This window comes from Cricetulus griseus, chromosome 4 (assembly GCF_003668045.3).
Source record: "Cricetulus griseus strain 17A/GY chromosome 4, alternate assembly CriGri-PICRH-1.0, whole genome shotgun sequence".
Lineage (NCBI taxonomy): Eukaryota > Metazoa > Chordata > Mammalia > Rodentia > Cricetidae > Cricetulus > Cricetulus griseus.
Window position 1 is genome coordinate 163,452,945 of NC_048597.1, and position 23,769 is coordinate 163,476,713.

General features: G+C 38.8%; 1 protein-coding gene across 1 annotated transcript in view; it reads left to right on the top strand.

Moving 5' to 3' along the window:
* The window catches only part of Arhgap20 (Rho GTPase activating protein 20), an 82,079-nt gene that overhangs the window by 6,888 nt on the left and 51,422 nt on the right, over nt 1-23,769 (top strand). Inside the window, exon 2 of the mRNA XM_027415108.2 lies at nt 11,345-11,427. Coding sequence (XP_027270909.1) covers nt 11,345-11,427 — 83 coding nt within the window. The remainder of the gene's footprint in view (nt 1-11,344; nt 11,428-23,769) is intronic.

The following is a 23,769-nucleotide window of genomic DNA, read 5'->3' on the forward strand; positions in this document are numbered from 1 at the left end:
AGAGGAGCAAGAAAGCTGAAAATGAATTGTTTCCTATTAATAACTAAATTTTATTAGAATAATAATAAAAAAGAATTTCTTTCATGGCATGTGACCTTGTCAGGACGGTTGGGTTTTTTTGCTGTTCTTTTGTACTGTAAATGCATCAGGAGTCTACCACCACACACAACTTACCAGGGACATGTAATTATGCAACTTACATTCTTTTCAACCTTTGTGGTCATTACAGTACTATCAAAAATAGCTGTAGAAAGTCAGTGTATAGACATATATATGAACATACATTGTCATATAACTAGTGTTTGAAGACACACACACACACACACACACACACACACACACACACACACACAAAATCTAAAACTTATTGAAGGAAAAGTTGGTTTTCCTCCTGTTTCTGTTTGTTCGCTCATACCAAGATTATAGAATTCTAGGAGTCCTGGTATGTTTAAGACACTTAGAGAGAGCAGACTGTTTCTGGCGGTCACAGCTCTAATGGTTGACTGAAACAAGGATAGGATAATCTTTAGACTTTGTTCTTGTATGGGAGACTTTGCCACAATTTGGGAGACAGGAAAAGCAGAAGAGATTACTCACTGACTTCTGCCATCTACCCCTGATGGTGCTTGTAGGCAACATAGCCCAGTTTATTTTAAGTTTCGTCTCGGCCGTGTTTTCTTCAGGACAAGTTTAGATTAGAAACATCCAGCCAACAGCCGAAGCAGCCCCATCGGCACTGTGTGCCAGTAGTGTGCTGAGCAGCCCTGACCTAATTTTGACAGACACCTGTCACACAGCATAGCTGAATGTAAAAGCTGTTTTTAGATGTCTGCTCACTCCAGAGGACTCTGAGAATGGAAGGTATGTGTCATCACAGGAGCTCACATATCAAGATCTGGAAAACTCAATTTCTACATAGTCTGTATTTTCCGGGGACCTTGTTTGCATCAGGGAAGGCCTAATATTCTCTCTTCTGCCTCTCCACTCACTGTTTTACACCTGACCTTGAATAGTAACTGCTACCAGGTGGCACCATATAGAAATCCAGGCAAACCCTGATCTATTTCTATTCTTACTAATGCACTCTAGATTTTTTTAACCATTAAATCTTTTGAATTGGATCATAATATCTTTTTCCTCTATGTGTGGAAAATGATAGACTGTTATAAGGCAGGGCTCGCCAATCATTGCAGTGAATCTCATACCTTTAGGCCCTTGGCCCTTTAGACAGATGGGTATTGGGATGGTCAGAGCATCCTGTGCTTATCATGGCGTGGCATGGCTGTATAAATCACTCTTTTGTGGTGGCCATGATGTGAATAACTGCAGCAGAACCCTGTTCTATGAGGCAAAAGCACTGATGGTTGACCTGTGCACATGAGTGCTGCTGAAAGAGAACCGTAGCCAAAGGCTGAAACCGGTGGCTTTGACAGAGATGACAGTCCAACCAGTTCAAAAGCCCATAGTGGTGATAGGACAGAATCAGCTATGGATAGAGATGGAGGTAAAGAAACGACAAATGTGTAAGGGACATTGTGACATTCTCACTTGCTTATAAACACCACTGGAAGTCTAGCACCAATATCATAGTACCTTTCAGTTTAGGAATTTCTTATGTACACACAGAGATAGGGCAGGGACCAGGTCAGTTTTAGATAAAATCTTAAAAATTATGCCATAGAATTAGGGCCCAGATCTAAGGCCCAGTGTCTGCTAGCCCAGGGCATGCTCTTCCATATTATATAAACTCTAGTGTTTGTTGCTGTACTTGAAAATAATCATCGTCTTGTGGAAAGAACAAAGAGCCAAAAGTAAAATTGTTTCTATCCTACTGTCAGAAGGAATGTTAATCTGCTCACAGTAGTCTTTACTGTGATGTTTATTTGAGCTCAGTGTTCAGACTGATTCTGGATGGGACGGTCTGTGAATAGATAGAATATTATACTTAGCACAAGCTGAACTGACAATAGCTGGAACCATTAGCTTACCACAGTGGTCAAAAGCTTGTTGTGATAGGAGGATCCAGAAGCAAGGTGCAAGGTTAAAAATAATTCTTTTCCCACTGCAGAGCCAATGTTTTCGAACTATAATTGTGCTGTGGCTTGAGTACGGCTCCACAAATAAATACTGCAAGCATGCGGGGAACGAGAGAGAGTTTACTGCTCATGGAATTGCACAAACTAGCCACAAAAGGATTAGGAGTCAAATTGGAGTAGGCTACTTTGTAAATTTGATCCAGTATTTTTCTAGCTGTGAAAATCTGTAGTTCTTTTAAAATATTCCCTCAAATCTCTCATTTTAATGTTATTCTTGTTTACTTTAAATGCTCAAAGGTGATGTTAGCACCATTTGTGTGACGTTTGATTGAAATGCTTGAATTTTATCTCTAAACAAACCATGAAAAATTGTAGTTCACCTCTGACTTAAATCTTTCATCTGATTCCTTACTTTTGATAATATTTATTTCTGTTTATTCACTGGGAAAGCTAAGAATGGCCATATCTGGATTCAGATGTGGAGGTGAATAAGGCAGTGTTGTTGCACTTGGTTGACATGAAATTAAAATTCTAATGAGAACCTATTTGTAGGCTTTTACGTAGAAGGGGTTCTTAAGACTCTGGAAAAATCCCTATGGAAACTTACTACTATTGAAGCTTCTTTCAATATAAGCATAAACATAGTTTAAATGGAATTATCCTATAATGGGGAAGGGGCAACAATGCCTCTCCCAATGGTATAGGCTGTCAGATAAAAAGCCTAATGCCAGATATGTGGTTCCCTTTTATGAGTTGTTGATCAGTAAGGTCCCATAGAAACACACACACACACACACACACACACACACAAACATGACACACTATTGTCATGGCTTTTGGTTGGCCCCCAGAACTTGGTAGTAAGATCTTATTGCCAAAGACACTATATACTTGTGTCAGCCGACATGGAGGAGTAAAACTGTTACCAACCTGGAAGTTATATCATTACCCCACAACTATAATGTTGCTACTGTTATGAACCATAATGTAAATTCTGTTGGAGACAGAGGTCTGCCAAAGGGGTCATGACCCACAGGTTGAGAAAGGCTGTACTAGAGAGAAGTGTATTTTGTTCTTTCCTTTACTGAATATTTTTAAGCAATAAAATATGAAAATTTTCTAAATCAAAATATGTTTTCTGAGTTGCTGCAAATGACAACTCTTTCCTTTTCTCCCCTTAAGCTGCCTGTTTATAAGTTTGCTTTCCTGTATAGGTACACCCATGTTAACTCCCTGAGAGTCTCGTGTAAGGAATGGTAAGCACTCTCTCTGACCTAGCAACTTTTGATGACTTGCCACTTGAACACTGAAGGGGTAGTTAGCAGCAAACTCTAATAAATGGGAAGGCCAGTTCTGGGGTTTGATTAGAGAGCCATTGGGCCATTCCACACAAAGAGCAAACCGTCAGTTCTCTGTTTCGGTGTAGTATACTTCAGATGGTTGTGTTAGGAATATTCTAACTTCTAGTCATGAATCAGTTTGCTGGTACAGAGCCTAATGGTTTAGTAGACAGGAAGTTAGATTTTTTTAATTAAACACATGACCAAAATCCTATATAGCTCACCTGCTTTGAGTGTACACGTCACTGGTTTCTAGATTGGTTCTTTAATTATGTGTTGGTCTTAAGGAACTTTGACTAAGTCATAAAGGACCAGTACAGCTCTCAGTCATCTCCCAGTGTCTCATCTTCCCAAGCTCTAATCTACAAACACTAATCTACATTCTGTTTCTGCAAGGTCTCTTGTTCTGAACAGCTTCTATAAATGGAGCCCATAATATAAGGTCTTTTGTGACTGTTTTACCTAAATTAGGTAAGTTTTCAAGGGTCGGGCATGTCATGTCATAGCACCTATCAGTAACTATTTTATTACTAAATAATATTCCATGTGTAAACCTGGCAGGTTGTGCTTATTTATTCATAAGCTCGGTAGACATAGAGTTGTTTCTGCAATGCTGCTGTGGACATTGGTGTACAAGCCTTTATGTGGACATATGTTTTCATTTCTCTTGGGACCAGATACCTTGGCATGAATTGCAGGATCATACACATGATCATTTGTGGGACTTTGAACTATTTTTAAGAGTAGCTGCCCCAAGTTGTAATGAGACAGCCGTGTGTAGGAGTCTAGTGTCTCAGTAAACAGAAAACTGCCTTTCTTATTGCTGCCATCCTAATGTGGATGAATCAGTAGCTCATTGTGGCTTTTATTTCCCTGGTGGCTAATGATGTCAAACAATTTGTCATGTGTGTTCATATGCCTTTGCAGAAATCATAACTTTTTTTTTTACCCAATTTCCATTTGGGTAATTTGCCTCTATTACTGAGTTGTAATAGCTATTTATATATTCTGGTTATGAGTTACTTAACATAACTATAATATTTACAAATGATCTCCATTCTTGCAAGCATTCAATATTAACAGAGCCCAGTTTACTGGTTTTGTTCTTTTGTTGCTTGTGTTTGTGGTGTTACAATGAAGAAACAATCGGTTGCCTCATTAAAAGTGATCAAGATATCTTGTATTTTGTAGGCTTTTATATTAACACACACCTTATGTGATAAGAGATACAGCCCTAACTTCCTTCCTTTGTGTGTAGTTATCCAGTTCCCCTGGCATAGTTTGTTGACAGGTTATGAATATTTGCTAAATCAACAGATAGATATTTACCAAGTAAAACAATGTGTTGGTAACATAGCACTTAAAGGATAGCTTCCAGTGGACAGCAATGCCACTTATTGTCTAATTCCTTTGCAAATGCCCCCATTTCACAAAATTTGTTAAAGATCCATCCTCCCTCCCTCCATCCCTCCCTCTCTCCCTACCTGCCTACCTACCTACCTTCTTTTTTCCTTATTCCAATGGGACCTCATAGTGTAGCCTTTGCTGGCCTCTAACTCACAGCCATCTTCCTACAGCAGCCTCTCAAGTGCAGGGATTATAGGCATGAGAACAATGCCTGGGCATTTGTTTTCTTGTGTATGTGTTTGGGAATGATGGTGTTGGTATGGTGAATGGCTGAGCTTTAAAGTAAGTTCCCATCACTCCCCTCCCCTATATGTTGCCTATATAGCTATGCCAGACATTACACTAAGCTTTGGGAATGCAAAATTGATTTCAAGAAATAATTGCTGAAGAAAGAGGGCAGGTTTTGAAGGGAGGTTAGACCCTGTTCTCTAAAAGGGGGCAGAGAGATAATGTCACAACAACAACAGAAGTTGTACAATGTCTACATAGCACATTAAATGAGCAGGGAACACAGAGAGTTAGATGTAGAGTGAATTCAGCTGATAGAAGTGACTTAGGGTGGGAAATGTCTTGCAGATTAGTTGACAACATCACTGAAGCTTTGAGTTATTTTTGAAATACAAACCAAAACATGAATTACATGCTTTTCATTCTCATCTGCAGTTGTGACCTCTGCCCATTTGCTCTTGGGTGGAATAGTTTTTTTGACCTGCCAAACTAAATATAGCTTCAGAGGAGACAGCATAAAAATCAAAGATTTCATTTCTCCCGGATGTGCATGCTAGGCTTATCGAATAAGTGGCTGTAAGCAAAAAGGAACAGGTTTTAAATTATGACCACTATTTTCTTTTACACTTTCTTGTAAGATCTTATGCTACTGGGGACATAAACAGAGATACTATTCCATGAGTGTTTGGTTTTTAGAACACATAAAATTCTTCTTAGTTTTTGAGCTGCTTCACACTAGATAAATTGTAAAATGTGAAGCTCATTTCCAAAAAATATATACAGTTGCTTTTTGATTTAATGTGTAGCTTATGCATTTTTCTCTTTGAACATTTTAATTTATTTTTTAAGATTACCTTTTTAAAAAACATTTCCTTCCCAACCATCCACTACTATGATGTCACCTCACTCTAAACATCAAACAAAATAGTGATAATCAGAATAGTAATTTGTAAGCTAACAAAATATATACTCTTTGTAGTACTGTTGGTTTCTCATAAACCAAGTCATAATTAATCCTAGAACAGCTGTAAATTTTGTCATTCTAGTATGACCTGACCCGACAAGCTTGCATGACTATGTATTTATAAAGGAATCAATTCTCATCTTCTTTCAATATGTTGAATTTCATGTTATAAACAAATAGGAGGTCTGAGTCCTTGTTGCCTGAGAAAAGAGCAGTGATTTTGTAGTTTCAAAGATTCCATGGACCTTTGGTTTTCATGCATAAGCAAGGGAGATCTATAGATTTTGAATGAAATAACACCTAATTCATTATATTTTCAGTTATATCAGCTGCTCCTGGACAAATCAAATCCTGTGACTTCTAAATGGTTCACATGACACTTTTTCCTCCTTTCCTTTCCCCTATTTCTCTTCTCTTCCTTTTTTTTCAAATCCATGGAGACTATCAGAAATAAAAACATGTAATGACCTAAGAAATGGTACAGTCCAAATGTTCTTGTTTCCTAGACAATAAAGGCCCATAGAAAGGATTGGATTGTCTTGGATTGTATGACTCCATCAGGAGTGAAGTCTGAGTTTAAGATCTCAAGCAATACTAGTATTCTGTCTGTAATAATGTATAAATGTAGCTGGACGAGGTGAGTAAAGTCAGTATTTGACCCTTCAAATGTCTAACAGTTCTGTGTTACCTAGAACACAGTCTAATCACTGTATATACAAATATTCTTTCATGTTGTTTTCATGAAAAAAACTGTATTTTAAAATACCTTTAAGATGGGCAGTGGTGGCACATGCCTTTAATCCCAGTACTTGGGAGGCAGACGCAGGCAGATCTCTGTGAGTTTGAGACCAGCTTGGTCTACAATAGCTAGTTCAGGACAGCCTCCAAAGCCACGGAGAAACCCTTCTTGGGGGAAAAAAATTTACAAAGGAACATTGTCACCATTTTTTAAATTACCCATTTGCATGTTTTACAACTCTCATAGGAAGATGCCCATAGGTCAGATGGTTTCTTAGTCATTGGATTCCTAAGGAATCCATTTCAGATTCTTTGAAATTCTGTGAAAAAATTAGTTCTCAGCTTTTGTGAATTTTAAAATACGTTTACCCAAGATTAGCCTTGAATCTCATTCCAGGGGTTTTTCCCATTCCCCACTGCCTTGTCTTTCACATGGATGCCCATTCCTATGTGTGACAGTGCTGCACCAATGTGGAAACTATTCATTTCTGAATGAAAAATCTCATTTTTTGTGGTAAGCTCTTTTCTTCACATTTTAATTCATTTTATGGCTCTCCTATGAATTCTTTCCAAATTCTTGATCAACCTGAATGCAGAGTTCAGAGTTAAAAGCCATGTACCGAATGTGGAAGACAGCTGATGGTGATGTCAGAGGACATGAATAAGTAGCCAAGAAGCTGCTGCAGCAGGCCCCAGGGGTGATCCCACAGAGAAGGTCAGCAAGCCCTCAAGGTCAAAAAGGCAGCACTGGGCTGCCTCCACTAGGGCCAGCAGGATTGCTCACATTTCAAATATCACAATAGCAAAAAGGAATAAAGGGAGTCCAGATGGGGAAGAGATATCAAGATAAAGCCAGAAGAAATGGAATCCTGAAAAATAAAATCTGAACAGCTTTGATGCATATTGTTAACTAGCACCTTTATTAGTGAATCAACCCAGTCTTGCAGTACTGTCTTCACATAGGAAGACAGCCATAGTGGCCTTGGGAATAACACAGCTTCCCGAGTTCCATTGCTAAGGGGCATGGCTAATGAAAAGTGAAGTGGACCTCAAATGCTGTAATATATGAACTAATTTGTTGAAATCACTATAGTTGGGAAGGGTAGGTGCTTGAGAATCTATGGGCTACTTCTGTAAGGGGAGGCACCAAGTACACAACATGCAGAATTTCTTTCTCTGTGTAACCTAGAACCTGTAACTGATTCGTAGTCAACAATGCCTGGCCTCTATTTCTTAACCCGTTTGTTTCCTGGTCTTTATCATTTTATGTAATTGCTTCAGCTGCAGTGTCATGTGTGTTGGGGATGTTTGGGGATACAGTATCTACATGGGAGACAAAGGTGAGATGAACCCCAGTAATGAGGTCAGAGTACTAGTGACATCAATAATTTGAGAGATTTCCCAGGAACATGATGAATTTTTGGAGTAAGAACCATACTAAAGAAGTGTATTATCCAACTAGATGATGGTTCTTCTGCACCGTGTTAGTATCTTAAATTTATTTACTGCAGAAGAAATGGTTGGTTCTTCTGCGACACATAATGAGGTGTTGTCACTGAGCCAGCTAGCTAGTTTTGTATGGTTACTGTTAGAGCCAGTTCCAGTTTCCAAAAGATGGATACTCCAGGCTCTAAACAGTAAGTGAGACCTCTGGCCAGGCCAAGGAGAAGATATGTCAGGAAGCATGGCTTTTGTGACTCCTGTTAATCTTACTGATCAATCTCTAGAAACAGGTTCTCTGACTGTATTCATGGCTGTTAGCATTTATAATCTTTAGTTAGAGAACAATTATCTGAATAGCTCATGTTGAATATATCGTCATTCACCACAAAGTTTTGGGTATCAAAAATAGAGAACTTGAACTTGAAGTATCAAGTCTATCTTTTTTCTTTTCTTTTTTTCTTTTCTTTCTTTTTTTTTTTTTTTTTTTTTTGGTTTTTTGAGACAGGGTTTCTCTGTGTAGCTTTGGAGCCTATCCTGGCACTCACTCTGGAGACCAGGCTGGCCTCGAACTCACAGAGATCTGCCTGCCTCTGCCTCCCGAGTGCTGGGATTAAAGGCGTGTACCACCACCACCCAGCTAAAGTCTTATCTTACTACTCTATTTTTATCTCTATTTTTATTTAAATTCAAACAAGATTGTTTTACATGTCAATTCCAGTTCCCTCTCCCTCCCCTCCTCCCCTACCCCCCACTAACACTCTACCCATCTCTTACCATTTCTGCTCCCCAGGCAGAGTGAGGCCTTCCATGGGGGGGGGGGTCTAAAGAGTCTGTCATATCCTGTGGGATAGGGCCTCGGCCCTCCCCCCTGTTTCTAGGCTGAGGGAGTATCCCTCTATGTGAAATGGGCTCCCAAAGTTTATTTCTATGCTAGGGATAAGTACTGATCTACTACAAGAGGCCCCATAGATTTCTGAGGCCTCCTCACTGACACACACATTCATGGGGTCTGGATAAGTTCCAGGCTGGTTTCCCAGTGATCAGTCTGGGGGCCAAGAGCTCCCCCTTGTTCAGGTCAGCTGTTTCTGTGGGTTTCACCATCCTGGTCTGGATCCCTTTGCTCATCACTCTTCCTTCTCTGAAACTCGATTCCAGTTCAGTTCAGTGTTTAGCTGTGGGTATCTACTGCTACTTCCACCAGCTGCTAGATGAAGGCTCTAGGATGGCATATAAGTTAGTCATTAATCTCATTATCAGGGGAGGGCATTTAAGGTAGCCTCTCCTCTGTTGCTTAGGTGGTTCATTGGTGTCATCCTTGTAGACCTCTGGACATTTCCCTAGTGCCTGATTTTTCTTTAAACCTATACTGGCTCCCTCTCTGATGGTATCTCTTATTTTGCTCTCATCTATTCTAACCCACACACAACCTTTATGCTCCCTTTTGTCCTCCTCACCACTCCTCTTCTCCCCTTCTCATTCTCCTAGTTCCCTCTCCCCTCCTGCCATGCTCCCAATTTGCTCAGGAGATCTTGTCCCTTTCCCCTTCTCCAAGGCACCATGTATGTCTCTCTTAGAGTCCTCCTTGTTGCCTAGCTTCTCTAGTGGTGTGGATTGTAGGCTGGTAATCCTTTGCTCTATGTGTAAAATCCATGTATGAGTGAGTGCATACCATGTTTGTCTTTTTTGTGACTGGGTTACCTTAAATTACCTAAATAAAGGACAATTTTTTCTTAAACATTAAAGAAAATAAGTGTACCCATTTGTACAAATATTTAACTGTAAAATAAAACCACAAGTTGATTACATGTCTATTTAAGAGTCTGGTTGGTAGGCTGAAGAGAGGACCAGGATTTAGTTCTCAGCACCCACAAGGTGACTCACAACACCTGTAAGTCCATTCCAATGGATCTGATGCTCTCTTCTGGCCTCCACGGGCATTACATGTATATTGGTGCACATAGTTACATGCCTCCAAGTACTTGTACACATAAAAATCAATAAATCCTGTTTCTTTTAAAAAGATCCTAGTCACTATGGTTTGGTCTTTAACTGATTCTCCTTCCTCTCAAAATCTTTTCTTCCACTGAAGCTTTGTTGAGAATACATGATCACCACAAAATTGAATAAAAAATTATATCCTCCTCCAATGATACCTTGGAATAAAAATAAAATGGCCCATATTTATCTAGCACGCTGTTATCAGCCTGTGAGTTGTGACCCCTCTCTGGGGGTCAAATGGCCTTTTGCCAGGGATCACATATCAGATATCCTGCATATCAGATGTTTATATAGCAATTCATAACAGTAGCAAAATTACAGTCATGAGGTAGCAACACAAATGATTTTATGGTTGGGGCCCCCACAACATGGGGGAACTGAATAAAGGGTGATAGCATAGGAAACTGTATTAAAGGATCCCAGTGTTAAGAATATTGAGAACCACTGGTATTAAAGGGGCCCAGCATGAGGAAGGTTGAGAACCACTGTTCTAGCATTTAGCATGTATAAAAGGCTGTGATGGTGTTTTCCTTACTCCCTGACGATAAAAACTGCCTGTAGTTCATATTGGTACTCATGATCCTATTTTATTTTATTATTATCTTCAGATATGCTTTATTTTTTAAAATTAGAAATAAGCTTGTTTCACATGTCAATCTTTGTTCCCTCTCCCTCCCCTCTTCCCCTGCCCCACAACAACCCTTTATCCCATCCCCTTTCTGCTCCCCAGGGAGAGTGAGGTCTTCCATAGGGCATCTTCAAAGTCTGTCATATCATTTGGAGCAGGGCCTAGGCCGTCCCCCCTCCCCTGTGTGTCTAGACTAAGAGAGTATTCCTCTGTGTGGAATGGGGTCCCAAAGTCCATTCCTGTACTAGGGATAAATACTGATCCACTACCAGAGGCCCCATATATTGCCCAGGACTCCTAAATGACCCACATTCAGGGGGTCTGGATCAGTCCCATGCTGGTTTCCCAGCTATCAGTCTGGGGTCCATGAGCTCCCCCTTGTTCAGGTCATCTGTTTCTGTGTGTGTCTCCAGCCTGGTCTTGACCCCTTTGTTCATCAGATGTGGCAACTTTTAGACCCTTAATGGGGGTTGCAAAGACAAAACTTGCAAAATTAGATTTAAAGCCAACATTTACTTCTCCACAAGCCATCTGGTCTTTATTTTTATTTTTTTCTCAACAGAAAATGAAAACACTATCCGAAAGAAGGAGGAGTGCCCCATCCCTTATCCTGGACAAAGCCTTACAGAAGCGGCCAAGCACCAGGTGAGTACAAGGCTTTACATTTACTATTCAATTCATTGTAACCATGCTGCTTTTACAAGTGGTATGTTAACTTAACAAAGCATCTATGTGGTCATAACAGGTTATTGTGAAAAAGATAAATTTCTAATACTATTTAATGAAATGTTCAAAATACTTAGATCACTTTTTTCTCAATTCTCAAACCAAGTTGTTTCTAACATGTGCCCTAAATGCATACACTGTCATCATTGGGTTAACTAAGAAAGATAAACTATTTTATTTAATAGGTGCCTAATCAAAATTGAATTAGGAAGATGCTCTTCAAAACAAAAATGCAGTACAGTACTTCAGTGCCATACATAAGTGACTTTGGATATTTGCTGTAGCTTACTTCTGTGTTAGTGTGGGTAAAAGAAATGGCAGTATCTTCACAGTTTGATCCTGGTACCTAGGAAACACAGGGGAGGTCTTTTTATAGGGGAGGTAGATACAGAGAGAAATGCAATTATCAGTATAGCTCTCTCTAATTCTCTTCATTTTAAATGAAATCTATTACTGGATACTTATGGGGTTCTCACCTAAAAGAGGCCTTGAACTCAGGGTCAGAAGGTAGACATTGTCTTCAAGCCCAGGCAGGCATTTATAATATCATTGATGTAAGGTACTGAAACTTAAAAAATAGTTTGTTCCTTGATGGTACTAACCTCTATGGGGCACTTTGGAAGTGTGCGGTGGGTTGGATTTTCTGAGGAAATGCAGAGGGAAGGAGCACAGATAACAAAAGACAGAGAAGATCCAGTAAAATCTAGTCTAGTGCTGGCATCCCTTTGAGATGTCCCACAGACAGCCTATTTATGAAGAGAAAAAATGTGTATGTTGTTCATACCTAAAATCAAAACCTTAATAACAATAAAAAGGAAGACCAAAGTGAAATTAATAAATTATGTACTTCTGTATAGACATAAATTACATTTACATGTCATTTTACAGTATAAAAGAAATTGAAATAGATGTGTATATTTATATAAAACAGGTGATTCATATAATAAAGGGGCACCCAGTCTAGTAGATTAAAAAACACAAATGGAAGTAAGCAGGTAAATGATAGGTCTGTGCTAAAGAGAATAAGTTAGGTTTTTGTTGTTGTTGTTGTTGTTGTTGTTGATTTGTTTTTAGACAGATCCTATTTCTTTAAGAAAACAGATGCTGTCTAATTGGACTTTTCTTCACAAAATAGGAGGCAAGTCACCAGTGCCAGTTACATCACACTACTTGAGCTTAGCTAGAGTTGGCTGTAGCTACCAAGGAAGTACTCATACAGGCAGGTAGCACCAAAGTCAAGAGAAGCAGAAACGCAGCCAGATATTGGATACAGCATGCAGAAAGCTAGAGGGCTGAAGCAAAACAGACAGTGGAGACAAAACCAGAATTTGGCACAGGAGCCTGACTCTCAGGAAGGACATCTTCACCAGAGAGGGAAATGCACCTCCCTGACCATTGGTCTAGGGTCACTGAAGTGTGCTGTGGGTCACGATACAGTCGATGGGCTTGACAAAAGTAAGCACAGGCAGACAGGCCTTCTCTGCCCAATCAGAGCCTCACAGAACACTCTGTGCATGGAAAGAACAATTCCCAAAGCCTCAGAAACAATGAGGGACCTCTACCAAGGTATTCTGGCAGAAGCAGACTTAGTCCTAGAAGGATACACAACTGAATGTGTCTGAATTACTAAGGCTAGAAGCTGTCTTCCTCATCTCCAGCCTGTTGATCCTGACAGGAAAGACGAGCCAAGGGCAGGGAGGAGACTTCACATTCCAACTGGAGTCAGAGTGCCTCTACTTCATTTTATTGTTTCTTTTTTCATTTAATTGTTATTACTTTCATATTTTAATTGTTCTGTTATTTCCTTGTATGCACCAGAAATGTTTATGATTGTACTTTCTCTATAAACTCAAAAACTGTTGCCTCATATATTTTATGATACATTATGTATTATACCTATATTATATACTTTTCATCTCAGTATTACTCACTCTTCCCCATTTTTCTCATTGCCAATTCATTTTACCAGTTCACTCTTACTGTCAATTGCATTTTCCCTAGTCGGCACTGCTATCCCACTGCCAATGTCTCTGAACCTTGCTGGAGACAGAAGAGAGTACGCAAGTGTCTCCTGTTGCAGGGTGACACTGTAACTGCTGTCAGATCTTTTGTCATTACAAAGACATTCCTCCTAAACAGCAGTAACAACTGCAAGTGAAGACAGGAGTGAGACAAACCAAACTAAAAGAGGGGGAACGGAGAGCGATAAGAAATCTCAAGGACACATCCTCCCACGTACACAAAGTACAACAGATATACACACACAAAAATGAGACAATAATCTACGATGACACCTCCACAAACTCACAACCTCGAAACACAAGCACTAAAGACAATTCGATAACTGAAGTCCCAGAAGAGGAGTTCAGATGTCTGATTTTGAGGAGAATTGATGACTGTAGAAAGAACTCAGGTAGAGACATGAAATCAAATCAGGACCTAGACAAGAAGTTACCACAGAGGATGAACTAGTCTTGTGAGGAGAAATTCAAAAACATGCAGGAAAATTCAGAAAGGAAATTGAGACTCAGAAAAGAATCCATGTAAGCAAATTCTGGAAATGAAAGAATCATCAAATAAAATCTCAAAAACACAAAGCAAAGAAACAACAATTAAAAGCTGTAAAGGAAAACACCAAATCACATCAAAGGCAGAGATGGCAGATAACAAACACCTCTCCTCAGAGTTCTCACTTACCACAAAAGCATTATTTCAAGCCCTGAAAGTGACTGTCAACTAAGATCTCTATATCCATCCAGCAAGGTTATCACTTAAAATTGAGAAGACATGGGAGCATAACAGAAGGTAAATACAAATTAAGGTAATTTGTCACAGCCAAACCAATACTTCAGAAAGTACTCAAAGAAATACTACACACAGAATGAGAAAAGCAGTTTTAGCCATAGAGTATAGGAAAACTTAATTCCATGCGAGGAATGACAAGAGACAGCCAGGAAGGAATCATCCTGTTAATACAGTGAGCCAGAAAGCTCTTGGTACTAACAGGTAAGAAAGAAGGGAAATACTGCTAATCCAACCAGAGCATCAAACACAAGACACTAGGAAATACCAGAGCCCTCTCAATAATCACCTTGAGTGCAAATGGCCTTCACTCATCAGTTAAAAGAGAAACACAAACTGATTAGATTGTAAAAAAAACAGATCCAACTGATTCTTGTTCCCAAAAAAGGCGCCTCACTGATGAAGTCATTGAAAAACTGGGAGTCAAAGGATGGAAGGCAGTCTACCAAGTACATCAGAGCCATTAACAAACTGGTGTTGGATGAAGTAGGCTCCTAACCATCATGAATCAGGAATGGTGAAGAAGGCCACTGCATTTTAACAAAGGAAAAATTCACCAAGAGTGCATATAAAGCAATTTTAACATTTTTTACATCACGTGCAGCACTCCCAGTTTTATAAAACAAACAGTTCAGGCATGTGAGCTTGGATAGGCCCTGGAATGGTCATGGTGAGAACACCAGTATCCAACGCCCATCTTTACATCTATCTTCCAAACTAAGACTAAGCACAGACACTCCAGAGCTAACATACCATAGATGGACTGGATTGCCCACATATCTAGAGCATATTCCCTTAGCAATTAGTGGATACACATTCTTGCCGGTGGCCCATGGAACCTTCTCTAAAATAGTTACCTGAAAGACCACAAAAGCAATCTTTAACAAATACAAAAATTAAAATAATTCCTTATATCGTATCAGACCATCATAGAGTAAAACTGTCAATCTGCAGTAAGAAAACCCACAAAAAAATCCACAAATCTTTGGAGACTGAGCAGGACTCTTGTGAGCAAAGAATGAGTCATTGAAGAAATCTAGGAGGAAATTTTAAAACTTAAAGCAAATGAAAAAAATAGCACAACCTATCAGAACTTCTGTTATACATCCAGGAAAGTTTCAGAAGGAACATGTATAGCCCCATGTATTCACCTTAAAATAAAGAAGAAGAAAGAAGAGGAGGAGGAGGAGGAAGAGGAAGAGGAAGAGGCTGCAGCAGCTATGGAAACAATAAGCCAAACACAAATGTGGTGGATGGAAAGAAGTAATAAAGGTCAAGGCAGAGATGGGTATTTTAAAAGGAATTGGCTGGTCAGATTGCATCCACAGTCAGGAAGCAGAAAGCTGTGAACTCACTTTCACTTCTTTCTTCAGTCTTGCTGTTGGAATGAGTCTCCTGGATTAACACTTTATGTTCTTCAGAAATGATCCGATGTATCTGTTCCTGGTGCAGTGTGCTGTTTTTTGTGGCATAATCTGGGGGATCCTGAGAAAGTTATATTAGCCATTCCTTGTTCTAGTGGGCTTTGACAGGGTGAAACTAACTTATTTTTGCTCTCACAGAATGGCACGTGCATGTGATTTCTTCATCCTAGCTTAACTTCATTTGTTCATTGCAGTTGTGACTCAGTTTTTATCTTTCCTTTTGGCACCAGCAGAGTACCACCCCTCCAGGGGATGTTGAGTTACTCTTTCTTGTTCTGTTCACCAGGATAGCAGGCTGTCCTAGGGTGTCATTGCTGTATTGGACTGCATACTTCTCTACCTTGTAAAGCTGAAAGCTAAAGTTCTCTGGAGTACTTTTGGCATTTTATGATTGGTTGTCCTTTAGAACTATGAACAAAACAAAAGGAAGCAGAAAGAAAGAAAGAAAGAAAGAAAGAAAGAAAGAAAGAAAGAAAGAAAGAAAGAAAGAAAGTTGCTGCTATTGAGAGGCTTCCTGTTATAGATTTAAAATAAGTGAATCCCTGGGCTACTTTCATCAGGCCTGAACTCTGATTCCTTTTATGGCCTGTGAGAACTTTAGCAAGCTATTCCTCCTCTTTGGGCCTTACCTTCCTTATCATTAAAATAGCTATTATAATGCATTTTACATATTATAGTTGCAACATAAGCTTTTGTTAAACATATATATATATATATATATATATATATATATATATATATGTAAACTGGTTTAGTCCCCAGCCATATAGTGTCTTAGTATCTGAGTGATATAGATGTAGATAATCTATAATCTTTCCCATTTGACTAAGTTACAGGACCATATTTTCTACTCTTCAAAATATGTATGTTCAGTGCATAAACATTAGTTGGATTAAATACATAATTTTCCTTTCTTGCTTAGCTGAGTAGGAGCCCATGACTACCTGAGAAAGTGTAGAACAGTCAGTAGTGGAGAAAACTCTGGAAGGAAGCACAATTCTTGAGTAATTAAATACATGTTGATTTAATGCTTGCCTATTTATTATGCCCTCTGACCAGAACCCACATGAATAAGGGTCCCAAACAGCAAGGTGTCAAGGGGAAGGACCAGGGATGAGAAAATAAAGAAGTCAGAAAGTTGGGACCAGGAGAGCTTATACAAGCCATCAGCCTATGCCAAGCAAGCTTATTAGGAAGTACAGCATCTTATATACCATTTCTAGGGGGAAAGTGGGCCAAGGTCAGTAGAAAGCTAAATCAATGTTGACAAAGAGAACAGAAGATACCTCAGACACAGCTTCCTTAAACTGATAGCCATAGTCCTTCAGGGGACAAAGCAGACCCAAAATCTTAACTCCTTCAAGGCCTTGGCCCCAGCCCCAGACCAGATCTTGCCAAGTCTGCTCCTGGGCAAGGGCACAGAACTGTCATTCCCTTTGTTCTTTCATCAGTGCCTCTGAGAAAGACTTGGATTGGCCTGGTTTCCCACAGTCTGCTATGTTAGGAGCCAATACCATTGCTTTGCCTGTTCATCATTCCTACTATAAAAAGACACAGCTCATAGATTTGAGCTTACTGTTCCACTTAACCATGGCAGAATTACCTGTTCTTTATGTGCCTTGGGGCTTCTTATCATCAATTATATAGAAGGACTGAAAGTTAGAGAAAATTAGTTGAATGAGTCTCTCATGTTCTAACTATTCTCCAACTCTACAACTTTTGGTTTTAAAATTCCTCTGTGTCACAAAATGTAGTGGTACACACCTTTGATCTCAGCACTCTAGAGGCAGAGGCAGGAACATCTCTGTGAGTTGAGGCCAGCTTGTTCTGCATAGTGTGCTCCAGAACAGTAGAGGCTGTATAAGTGAGACCCTGTCTTAAAGATCTCTCCCCGTGTGTGTGTGTGTGTGTGTGTGTGTGTGTGTGTGTGTGTGTGTGTGATGTATACATGTGTATATGAGTGCACACACCTGTGCATACAAATAGAAACCAAAAGAGGACACAGAGTATCCAGCTCCTTGCTCTTACCCTTATTCCCTGGAGACAGGCAGGGTCTCTGACTATAACCTGAACTAGGCTGATAGCCAGCAAGCCCCACTGATCCTCCTATGTCTGCCCCACACCTCTACTCCCTGCAGCTCTGTGGTAACAGGCACATGTATGTGACTTGACTTTATTAAAGTTTTACAAGTCCAAATGATCGGCTGAGGAGGTAGCTCAGTTGGTAAAGGGCTTACTTTGAAAGCCCTGTTCAGCACCATACACTTGGAGTCCCAGCTCTGGGGATGTTGAGACAAAAGGATCCTGGTGCTTGCTGGCCAGCTATTAATAGCTGAGTTGGCGAGCTCTGGGTTCAGTGAGAAACCTTGTCAAATAAAGTGAGGTAGGTAAAGAACAACCTCTGACTTCCACATACATACATGTGGGCATGTGCATACATGTGTACACACAGTTTCTCTCTCCCTCTCTCTTCCTCTCTCTCTCCCTCCCTCTGTCTCTCTCTGTGTCTCTGTTTCTGTCTCTCTCTCTCTCTCACACACACACACACACACATACACACACACAGAGAGTAACACAGTAACATACAGAATAGAAATGGTATGTGTGGTTCTTGCATCTCTCTCATTTTATATATAAATACTATTTTTTTACTTAGCTTTTAAATTCCATGAAAAAAAGTTTCACCTACATGTGTAAAATTGTTTTTATTTAGCCTATGTTCTTTAATACATTTAGGTACCTCTGAAAATGAGTGTGTGTTATAATAGTAAGAAGTAAGTAGTAATGTCTTTCAAGGAAAAGGCTGAACATTTGTTTCTGTGGGATCCCTGGGTTGTGTTGGTCATCCAGCTACTACAGTGCCACCACCTAGTGACTTCTGCCTCTTGGTGGTCAGGGGCTTGTCTGATTATCAGAATTGCACTGTATAACCAGTAGATTTTAGCAGAACGTAGTGTTGCCACTGAAATGAGGTTATAAAGACTAACCTCCACTCTTGATTGCTAAACTCTTCTCTGACTGCGTGATTTGGGGGCAGGTAAGGAAAACCACATAGTATCAGCCCTGTGGGGAGACTCCCCAGGAAAGAGGCCATCTCCTCTTTCTAACCAAGGGTGTAGAAAAATACGACTATTTCTTCCAAAAATATTCAGTAGGATTTATCAGTGATGTTATTTAAGGGTTGTGTTTTCTTGTCTGCAAACATTCTGAATTATGTTAATTTTTGGCTGTTTAATATGCAGAATTATTGAAGCATTCAGTTCTTTAATTTGTGCCTTTCAAGGGATATGTCTGTTTCACCCTTGTCACCAATATAATCATAATATTTTGTTTTTGAAGCAAAATATCCCTTGATGTTTTTAAAAGTGTGTGAGAACTTCAATTACGTCCTCTTCATTCCTGATATTGATAATGTCCGGTGCTCTTTATTTAGCTAAAGGCATTGTTTTATTTATACTTTCTAAGAACCAGGCTTTAGTTTTGCTGTTCTTCTCTGCTGTTTTCTTTGGACTTCATTGGTTTATTTTTTGTTTTCCTTAATATTTAAGTAGCTGTATATAATCAAGCACACATACTTGCAATGTGATGAATTTTAATTTGCTGTACAAACATGAAGCCAACACCACAGTCAATAATGAACCTCCAAAGGTTGTACGTGTGCCTTTGTACCCATCCTCCCATGATTACTCAGTCCACACTTAGGCAGTCAGTGATTGGTGTGATGCCATATAGTTTCATTTCTACTGTTGAGACTGTAATAAAAATATAAAAATGCTATACTACTTTTTACTGCTGAGTAGTATTGGAGTCTGAGTTTACCATCACTTATACCTTTTAAGTTGCTAGTAGACAACAGAGGTATTTCTAGTGTATACCAATTAAAGTTGCTTTGTACATTTGTGTACCAGTATTTCCATGTACTTGCATTCCATTTGCTTTTATTTTTTAAGTAAGTATCAGTAAGAAAGTTTTCTGGATTGTAAGTTGGGCGTTTGCATTAAAAAACTGTCCAATTATTTTCCAAAGTGGTTGTGCTTGGGCCTGCAAAATGACTTGGTGTGTAAAGGCACTTGCCACCAAGGCTCATGACCTGGGTTTGATCCCTAGAACTCACATGGCAGAAGGAGAGAACTAATTCCAGAAGGTTTGTACTCTGACTCCCACTTGCTTCCCATGGCATGAACATATCCCCATGTACACACACACACACACACACACACACACACACACACACACACACACACACACAAATAAACATAGTGGCTGTACCATTTTGTGTTCCCAGTAGCCACATGTGTACCTATCCTTGTCAACATTGGATATTGTCAAGTATTTTAATACTGAGCAGTTTTGTGTTGTCATTTTATCTCTTATTGATTTAGTTTTTATTTCTCTGCTTTTTAATGTTGTTGAGCATATTTTCATCAGCTTGTTTAATATCTGTATTGTCTTTTGTAGAATGCTAGTTTGTGTATCTTGATCTTGAATTGAGTTGTTTGGATTATTGCTGAGTTTTTAAGTGTTATTTATATGTTCCAAGTCTGTACTATGTGGTATAGTAGCCACTACTGACAACATAATCAACTGAAATACCATAGATTCAGTTCTGCGCTCATGCCAGCCACCTCTTAAGACCTCAGTGAGATGTGAACAGTTATTACCAATGATACAATGCTGATAGACTGTTTTCATGATCTCCATGCAGCTCCTTAGATGCCAGTCTTTTGCTTGGCATATGCTTTGTAATTTTTTTTCTCCAAGCATAGAGCTGGGTTTTTTTTCCCTCATAACAACATCCTTCAAAGAGCCAGATTTTAAATTTTAATGAAGTCCTGCTTACTGCTTGTTTCTTTTTATACCTTTGTGCTATGTTCTGTCATTTCTTTTTGATACACCTTCATGCTATGTTCTGTCATTTCTTTTTACACATTTCTGCTATGTTCTGTCGCTTCTTTTTGCATTTCTTGTGCATTATTTTAGAAAAGTTTACATTTAGGACTATGGTCCACTTTGGATCATTTTTATATATCATATGAAATGAGGGTAAATATTTTAGTTTATTACGCATGATTATCTGATTACTTCCATCCCACTTTAACAGTTTCCTTTCCTTCTTGATCACACAGTCATTTTGTTGTGTCCAGGACACAGCTCCTTCTATACTCTGTTCTACTCAGACCAATATGGTACTATCCCTGTAATAAGAGCCTTGACACATTTTCAAGAGGCAGTGTGTAAGTCCCTCAACTTCACTGTTGTGTATTTTAAATTTTGCTTTGTTTTCTTTTTCCTATTTCTGGCTGTTTATTTTAGGACCCATGCTCAATTGATGTAAATGTGTCGATCTGTGTGTCAATTTTGGTAAGATTGCTGCTGAGATAATAGTGGTAGCTTTTCACTGATAGTAGTGTGGCCAAAAATTAACATTTTTACTTTGTTTTTGAATGCTTATTGTCTATATACAGAATATGCTTGATGTTTTATTATTGGTCTTATTCTAAGGTACTTCTAAATTCATTTATTAGCTTGAGTTATTTTTTTGTGACTTCCATGGAGCTCTACATAGACTGACTGTGCCACCCATGAACAGAACCCATGCTGCTTTCCTCTGATCTGAACATCCTCTGTCTCCCTTTCAGACTGATTTCTCTAGCCAGAATCCACAGTACAATGGAGAGACTTGTAATAGCAGGCATCTTTCTTTTCTCTCTGGTAGTAAGAGGAGAAAGAAGGCATCCCTGCCATTCCTAGAATGGCTTGTTACAAATATTCAGTTCTGTCAAATACATTTTAAGCAGCACCATTTGAACAGTCATAACCTTTCCTTTCATTGCTACATAGATCACATTGGTTTTATGTGAAAGCAACCCTACATTCTTGAGGAAAGCCTTACTATATTGTAATATAATACCATTTTTGTGTCTTACTGTTGAGTTCAGTTTGAAGAGTATTTTTAGTGTTTTAGGTCTGTATTTCTAAAAGATACTGGTCTGCTGTTTTCTTTGCCAGTACTGACTTTGGCTTTGACATCAGAATAATGCTAGATTTTTGTGAATAACCTAAGAAATATTCTTTTCCCTTCAGTTTTCAGAAAGAGATTATATAGAAGGTAGTATCTCTCTTACACATTTGGTAGAATTCACCTCGGTAGCTGCTTGGGTCTGGAAGTCTGGTTTATATGTATATTTTGGAAGTCTGTGATGACATTAAGTTTCTGTATCAAGAATATCTGGACTGTTCCTTTCCAGTAAGCTGTAATGTGTTATATAGTTAAGGATTTTTTCCATTTCATCTAAGTTATCAGTTACATGGCCATGTATTGCCTCATAATACTCTCTCATCCATTTACTATCTTTGAAATCTGTAGCTGCATTTATAAAAGTTAATGCTGAATTATTTCATTAATAATGTATATTTTATAGACATTAGTAAGGCATATTTTATATACATTAGTTATGAGAGTGTTACTGAAATTTTCTTAAACTGTACCTTGTCTTCAGGAAACATTTGCATATCATTGTGACTGTAAGAATTAAAATTCACTAACTTGCAAACTCCATTGTCTTCAAAAGGTATTTTCAGCTAGATTCTGAGTATGAGTTTCTTGTTGTACTGCTGATTTTGTCCCAGTATTTCCCCAGTTATGTCTTGGATAAACACATGTTTTTTGTTTATTATATAAAAATGAGTTTAGGGTTATGTTTGTTCACCTGGTCACTGAAATGAACTAATTCTTTTTGGACTTAGTAATTCTCTGGTTTTTATTAAAAGAAAAATAGATGAAGACAGGAAAATAAGATGAAAGTCAACTCTGTTTCCTAAGGTTCAGCAAACACTGAGAGGATGGGGTGACTTTGTAGTGCAGTGCCCTGCCCTGACATCTGTGTGAGTCATAACATATCCCCTGACATATCTGTGTTGAAACAGTGTACACTTCTGAGCTAAACATCAAAAATCTGGAGTAGAGACTCTCCAGTATACAAACTGTTCTATGGATGACATAGTATAATTTTATAGTGTATCTTCAGGCCTTACATTAATTTCAGGTTGTCTCACCTGGCCAAGGGGACCTCATATGCTTGGTTAAGGTGGTTTTTTTTTCCTCCTGTATAATTATCAATCTCCAAGTTGATACTAAAAGATGTATCAAGTTTCATGTTAATGGAGCAAGATTTTGGATCTCACATGATTTTCAATTTCAGTAATTTCTTGTGCTTCTGTTATGCACCAAGTTCTGTAAGTACATTTCTTTAATTTAACCTCAGTAGAAAATAAATATTCTTTAATTATCCTAATCTGTAGAAAATAAGGCATTAGACTCAGAGTTTAAAGGTCAAAGTGCACAACTATTAAATGACAGAGCCAGGATTTAAATTTGATTCAAATCCCATATTATTAACATTTATTGTACTGGATAGTTTTATGTCAACTCAACACAAGCTAGAGTCATCTGAGGGGAGAAAATGCCCCCATAAGATCACACTGTAGGCAAGCCTGTAGGGCATTTTCTTAGTGATTGGTGTGGGAGGATCTAGCCCATGGGGGGCAGTGGTTCTGGGTTCTATAAGAAAGCAGGCTATGCAAGCCATAAAGAGCAAGTCAGTAAGCAGCACCCCTCCATGTGCTCTGCATTAGCTCCTGCCTCTAGGTTCCTTCCCTGTTTGAGTTCCTGTCCTGACTTCCTTCAATGATAAACTATGAACGCCCTTTTCTACCCAACTTGCTTTTGGTCATGATTTTTCATGACAGCAATTGTAACCCTAAGACAGTTGCGATCATAGAAAAGAACTTCAAACTTTCTGACTAGTGTGCAAAGAATTCCTAAGGTATTTATTTAAAATTTCTTCACAGTCCTTTCAGTTTATGAAGGCAGAATCTAAGGGTGAGAGACTTAATGCTTACTTATCACATATGTAGATATAAAAGTAGATGGCAAAGAGACCATGTGATCAAGCACAAGGCATTCATATAGTAAACAGCAATAGTTTTTGTTTTCTAGGTCATTGAAAATGTGGGTAAACTCTTTCAGTTTCAA